We start from the raw sequence: 7,496 nt of genomic DNA, 5'->3' as shown, positions 1-7,496 counted from the left end.
GCATAAGGGGATGAAGAAATAATCGATGAGGAAGACAATCAATTCAATTATTTTGCTAGACGTCAAGCCATTTGTGATGAGTTATTTATCTTCTGCATATCACAGATGAAAAAAAAAACTTCATTATCCTGAATGATGTTAGATATATGAAACAGATCTGACATCATATTAGGTAGACTGATGAAGAGAATTAAGTGGCTCCTATTAAAGGAACAAGGGAGGAAAAAAGATACAATGTGCATAGGAATGGAAGAGGAGAGCATTCATTGCCCACTAGACTTTACTCGGCGACAGGACGCAAACACAGTTCATGGAGTGACTGGCCATTAGCAAGTGCAGTGATGGAGTAGTCTATTCTAATCGCACTCAATTTATCTCTTCGTACTGACGTTATTTTAATTGAGATGGCCATTCTCCTAAAATTCATGTAATTTGATGTCCGTCTCATTTTTCTTTCCCGTGTTTCAAGGATTAAAGCTACAGGGAATTGAAGATGAAGATTAAAGCTAAAATGCAATCGGTCCCCACGCGCTTTAATGCGCGTATTTTATTTTATTTATATGAGAACTTCTTATGACAAATTTAAAAGTAAATCCAACTACTACATACTACTACATGTTTTGTTTGGGTGTTTACGTGGGCAAGCTAAGAATGAAGATGACGATGCTTTCTCTGCTGCTCCTTTTCTGTCTCTCTGCGCTGCCTCCTCATATGGCAAAGCCTTCTAGTCATTCTGTTGAACAAGCTCTCATGGCTTTCAAATCTGCCATCTCTGTCGATCCATTTTATTCCTTGCTCGATTGGTCTCCCAATCACAACTTCTGCAATTGGACTGGCATCACCTGCTCTTCTCGTCGACAGCGTGTGGTTTCCTTCAATCTCACAGGTATGGGATTAGCTGGCCCCATCTCTCCCTTTCTGGGAAATCTTTCCTTCCTTAGGGTACTTGCTCTCAGAAATAATAGTTTGGAGGGTCATATTCCATATCAGCTTGGAAGGCTATTTCGCTTGAGAGTACTTCGGTTGTCATCCAACAATTTAGAAGGTCCCATTCCATCCTCTCTGGGAGGCTGTCGTTCTTTACAATCTCTCATACTGACATTTAACAATTTGAGTGGAAGCATTCCCTCTGAATTTAGTCTTCTTTCAAATTTAGAAACCATGGCATTAGGAGCAAATCAACTCACTGGAGAGATACCAGTGGCCCTTTCAAATTGCTCTCATCTCCAGATATTAGACCTAGTTCAAAACCACTTAAGCGGCCCAATTCCATGGGAGTTTGGAAGGCTGTCAGAGTTGCAAGAAGTGTATATGTGGGGAAACCAGCTCACTGGAGAAATACCCAGCTCAGTGAGTAATTGGACTCAGCTGCAACTGCTGGATTTGAGTAAGAACCAACTGAGAGGAACAGTGCCCCTGGAATTTGGGAAAATGCAGCAGCTGAGACGACTTTATTTGTGGCGAAATAATTTTGTGAGTGGAAGCAATGGTTTGTCTATTCTAACAGTGTTAACTAATTGCTCCAGCTTGGAACAACTTGCTTTGGCAACTAATTATCTCACTGGCGTCTTGCCGAGTTCAATTGGTCGTCTTTCAAATTCATTCTCATTTTTAGATTTGCATTTAAATGAAATTGTGGGAAACATACCAGATGAGATTGGTAACCTCACAGACTTGGCATTTCTAAGCCTAGAAGCAAACCAGCTCAATGGGACCATTCCATCTGCACTTGGTAAACTTCCAAATCTGGAAAGATTGTATCTGAGCTCAAACAATTTACAGGGAAGAATTCCAGAAAGTTTTGGTCAATCAAAAAAACTTGGATTGTTGATACTCAGTAATAACATGCTGTCAGGGCGAATTCCAAATAGTCTTGGTGACCTTCCACAATTAAGAAGGCTTAAACTTCATTACAATCAACTGTCAGGTAAAATACCTGCCAGTTTAGGAAGATGCAAGACATTGGAAACGGTGGACTTGGCACACAACAAACTAACAGGAAATATACCTCCTGAGGTTGCAGGTCTTCAAAATCTCCAGTTCTATTTCAATGTTTCAGGCAATTTACTGCAAGGTTCTATTTTGGAAATTAGCAAATTGGTTATGGTTTTAGCTATAGATGTTTCTCAAAACAATTTCTCGGGTGGCATTCCCAGTGCACTAGAAAGCTGCAAGGGCTTGGAATATCTAAATCTTTCTTGGAATGCATTCGAGGGGTCAATCCCAGCATCACTAGCAGATCTACAAAATCTACAATACATGGATCTTTCCTGCAATAACTTGTCAGGTACAATACCAGTGGCTTTAAAAAAGCTGAAGATGCTCCAGCATCTCAACCTCTCTTCAAACAGGTTGACTGGCGAGGTCCCAAAGGAAGGAGCGTTTGCAACACTTGATGCCTCAGAAATTGTGGGAAATCTTGGCCTCTGTGGTGAATGGCTAAACTTGCTGCCATGCTCTCATTCCAATCATAAACAACCATCACTCTCCAAAAAGGTGAGTATTCCTGTTATAGTGGGCATTGCAATTTTGATCATGTCTCTTCTATTGGTTGCATTTTCCTATAGATACAAGCGTTCCAGTGTCCCTGCTCTCAAAGTATGGCCTCCAAAAATTTCACATAAAGAACTGGTAGATGCAACTAGTGGGTTTAGTAATGAAAATCTTTTAGGAATTGGCAGTTTTGGGTCAGTTTATAAAGGGATTCTAAAGAATGGTCAAAATATTGCTGTTAAAGTTCTCAAATTGCAAGATGAACTCGCTCAAAAATGTTTCAGCAGAGAATGCAATGCATTAAAGAGAGTTCGGCACCGCAACATAATTAAAATCATTTCAGCATGCTCCAACCTTGATTTTAAAGCCTTAATTCTTCCATTCATGTCAAATGGAAGTTTAGAGAGATGGTTGTATCCTCCTGAAGGGGGTAGATGCAGATTAAATTTGAGTGATCGAATAAGGATAGCAATGGAGATAGCACAAGGGATGGAATATCTTCACCATCATTGCTTTGTTCAAGTGATTCACTGTGACCTTAAGCTCAGCAATGTCTTATTAGGAGATGACATGACTTCATACGTAGCTGATTTTGGCCTTTCCACTCTTATATTTGGCAATTGTGTGGATTCTTTGACTTCTACAAATGCACTTAGAGGATCTATTGGCTACATTGCACCAGGTATGAATTTCTCATTTTTGTGCCATGCCTTTTTCTACATTTTTTTAATCTTAAAAACCATCAAACGCTTCAAATGACTCAGGAGTAATTTGTCTTTCTCTATTTGTTCTTAGAGTATGGAATAGGTGGACCACTTACTACAAAAGGAGATGTATACAGTTATGGAATTTTAATTTTAGAGTTGTTGACAAAGAGGAGATCAACAGATGATATGTTCATTGAAGGAATGAATCTAAAAAAATGGACAGAATTGCATTTTCCAAATAAAATTTCAGATGTGGTGGATAATTGTCCACTTATAGATGCTCATGAATCAGAGATATCAATGGTAATGGAATGCCTTACTCAATTTATACAAATTGGGTTGTTTTGTTCAAGGGAATCACCTTCAGAGCGTCCTGATATGATTGAGATAGTTAATAGATTAAATACAATCAGAAGTACTTTTCTTGGTGTGCCTAAAACTATTCAATTACCAGTAGATATCTCTCCTTTTCTTGACAATAGAAGAGATAAAAATATGGCTGGTTTGGGAAATAGGGGAAGTTCGTCTACATCCACATCCTAAGCCTAAAGAAGTTTTTTTTCTTTATTTCTTGTCCAATCAAAAATATATGATGTCCTAATGTAAATTATTTTGGATGGTATAGTTTATTGTGAGCAGATGAAATAATGCTCAGCTTGTGCTACTTATATGGTATAATATGGTGGCATGATTTAGGTCCTCACATTTTAAATTGTGAGTGTAAAGGAGATGTGGATGTGACATATTTTGGACATACCAATCATCTGGATATGCGATTAAATATATATCTTAATAGAAAGGAAAATCTCATAAAAGAGATGTATAGGTTTTATTATTATTAATTATAAAAAAATTTGTAGCATTACTTTTATATCTTTGAAATGACGAATACAATTTAAAATTTATTTTATATTATTTAATTTTTGAATAATGAATAGTTGTTAAACCACTATTATTTTTTTTGACAATTATTATAAAAAATATTAAGAAATCAATGATTTCTTCTAAATTTTAAGTGATGAATTTTTGTATGAAATATGTGAAAAAAATAAACTAGATTGCTTAATTATAAATCATAATTATTAGAGATATAATTTTGAATTTTTATCATATTAGAAATTTTCAATTTTTTATTGAAATTTGTGAGTTGAACTAGTAGAACATGTCTCATTTTGACATTAATTATAATATTGTAAAGATATTTTAATTTTATTTCTTTTGTTAAAATAAGATAAAAATTACAAAGAACAACAAAACAACAACTATAGATGGTCCTTTCCTAAAATTAGAATCTACATAAAAATTAGAGATTTAGATAATGACTCTCCTAAGCATGCTCCTTTTCCTAAAATTCCTAACATCAATATGATTATAGATTTTACCTTTATTCATGAATTAATATTCGTTAAGGGTAGATTTTTAATTGTACCACACCTTGGAGTATATATTTTATAATATCACCATGTCATTCTAATTAAAAAAACAAAGCTACTTATCAACCATTGATATTTTATGATCTTATGTATAAATTAATAGAACAATATGTGGGTGATATCTTAGTTAAATATAAGAAATAGTTGACGATCTTAACTAATTAAGGATATTATTTAAAAAATTACATCAATTTAAAGTGTATCTAGAAATCCTAAGAAATTTATCTTTAATATAGATAAATTGGGCACCTTTTAGATTTATTGTATAGTAGAGAGGATTTGAGCCCTGTAGATGCTAGGACAATCAATGCTTTTATTAACTTTCCTCCTTGAAATAATTTGTATCAAATTTATAACATTTAATGAGCAATCTAATGTATTACACATGTAATTACCTAACTAATGGATAATATAATATTACTATCCAAAAAACCCTTAAAGAAATATATTTTGAAAGGAATAAGGAATATCAAAATGTATTTAAATACATGTAAATATTTCACCCCTTATTCTTTTTATCCTCGAAAAATATCTTGTTTTATAAGTATGAGCCATGAAATTTCCTAGTTTAAAATAATGAATATGGCAAAGAACACATGGTATACAACATTAGATACTTGGTTGGATTATGGGATGTCATATACATGAGAAAAGCTATATTTTGATACAATCTTCTCATCTCAAGAGTTAATACATTGTAATGCCTAAAATAGAATAATTTGCCAATTTATTAAAAATGCATCAACAATTATCAAACATAAGATAAAATAATTTATTCCAACCCCTCATTAGGTCAATTTCTTAAATGTCTTAAAATACCCTAAAGATTAATCAAATTTCTCACAAATTTGTGCACAAAATTTTATCAATTTTGCACTAAAGAACTATAGACTTATTTTTTTTGAAAATATAATGTTTTTTCTGCATAAATATGCTTATACAAAATAAAATATAATAGTAATACTACAGAAACAAAAAAAAATGAAAATAAAGTTTTATAATCTTTTGCTAAAAACTATAAAAAGCTACACAACAATAACACTAAATTTTCTCTCTTTGTAGAGATGCCCAAATCTGATATTCTAATAAATAAATAAAGAAACCAATATAAAATATAATAGAAAAAGACCCACAAACAACACTCCAAGAAAATAATGAATATCCACACAAAAATCTCATAGAAAATACAAGTCTACACAACATTGTCAACATTGTTTTGCTCCAATCTAAAAGATAAGTCTTCTAAATTTTGAAAGCTAATCTAGAAAAAAAAACACAACAAATATTTTTCTATAAAAATAACACACCTCACAAATCACAACTCCTTTTGTTACCCACCTTACCCATCAGACTATAGCCGCTATCTCAAGTTGCATACTTCTCTTCATTACGATTGTAATCCATGTGCTTTAGTTCTCAAAACCTCTAATTGGTCAATCAACCCCTTTCCTTTAAACGTCAAGTCATGGTCATGTCCAAAAGGGGACCCATCTTTCTTTATCATCTTATCACTATATTTTTTAAGTTTAACTCACTTGCCTACATTTCTATTGAGTCTTGTTCTACTCGATGTTTCAATCTCCAATAGTACTGTGTCAGTGGGCCCCTGACGAGTCACATATCGGTCGATCGCACATTAGGAACTTTTCAGCACACACATTTATCTTGTTCCACAGTTCTTAAATCACATGATTGTCTGACATACCAATAGTATAAGCCTCAAGACTGGGGACTCATGCGGTGACATCAATAAGGCAACTTTTCATAATGAGGAATAAATGAAGCATTAATAAAATTTTTTGTTTCAAATCTCAAGGAAGTACAACAGCCACTTAAACACATGAATTAATTGCTCCATGTTTTCATATGTCTATCACCTTTGTTCATGCCATTTGCATTCAAGACCTCTGGGAGACTTGAAGGGGTGTCTAGGAGAAAGCACAGAACCATGTTTGAGGATAGAAGCTCTCTCAGCTTAAAATTGTTGAAATTTCAAATTTTATTATTGATAAGATAGGGGAAGTCTATTAATTTGGAATTCATGAACATCTATTCTTCTCATATCTCCTTTCAGTTCTATACCAATTTGAGCTTCCACCCCAATTAGAAACCCTAGTCTTTCTATGTCCATCTTTTTTGGAGCCTAAACCCTCTTAGCCCATCGAAAACAAAATAGACAATATCAAAGACACAAAAGTCATACCATTTACAATGCATGACATTCAGAAGAGGCTGCAGAGTTCGGAGAAGTCTCCCATTACACAGAAAGTCATTGAATTTGCTCTATCTCCCATCGGAGGTTACCTTTCCATTGTCGCATGCCCATAATTGGTCCTCTCCTATGTGCAACATTATCATCCTGACTCTTACAAAATCGAGAGTGTGAATCAAGCTTTGATAGCTAAAAAAAACAAGGATAATATTTCCCTTGCACTGAACATCCCTACAAGAGAGGGTGGGGTGAATTTGTCTTATTAGTCGGGATGGGAGTTCTTTCAAAACCAGATAGATTGGTGTCTGGACACTATTGCTCAAGGTTGGTTAAAGGACCCTCGACCTGGTAAATCTAGATTACCTCTTGGATAAATACGAAGTTATTTACAAATGGTATCGTCGATATCATTGTGTTGCTATGTTATGTAGTTGGTCAACTTGGAACAAAATTCTTTAAGGAATGGATGTGTCAGTTTGTCCTCACTGTTTGTGATGATAGAAATTAGAGTGGTTGGGCAAGGTTAATATGTGATTCCATTCATGAGCAACTTGTAAAATTTAATGACAAGAGAGAATTTCATTTGTGTTTTTTGCTAACATTTGGTCTTAATCTTTGGAGCATTTAAAAGATGTAATGATGGTGTTAAAT

At 34.1% G+C, this 7,496-nt stretch overlaps 1 protein-coding gene across 1 annotated transcript; it reads left to right on the top strand.

Annotated features, from left to right (window-relative positions):
* Positions 1–479: 479 nt before the first annotated feature.
* LOC131065465 (putative leucine-rich repeat receptor-like serine/threonine-protein kinase At2g24130) lies at positions 480–3,998 on the top strand. Its single transcript, XM_057999964.2, has 2 exons — positions 480–3,175; positions 3,289–3,998. Exons 1-2 carry the CDS (start codon positions 574–576, stop codon positions 3,741–3,743), a joined length of 3,057 nt encoding a protein of 1,018 aa, XP_057855947.2. The 5' UTR covers positions 480–573; the 3' UTR covers positions 3,744–3,998.
* Positions 3,999–7,496: the final 3,498 nt, after the last annotated feature.

Source organism: Cryptomeria japonica, chromosome 4, assembly GCF_030272615.1.
Source record: "Cryptomeria japonica chromosome 4, Sugi_1.0, whole genome shotgun sequence".
NCBI lineage: Eukaryota > Viridiplantae > Streptophyta > Pinopsida > Cupressales > Cupressaceae > Cryptomeria > Cryptomeria japonica.
Note: the sequence above shows the minus strand (reverse complement) of the source record. Positions and strands in the feature narration are given on the sequence as shown.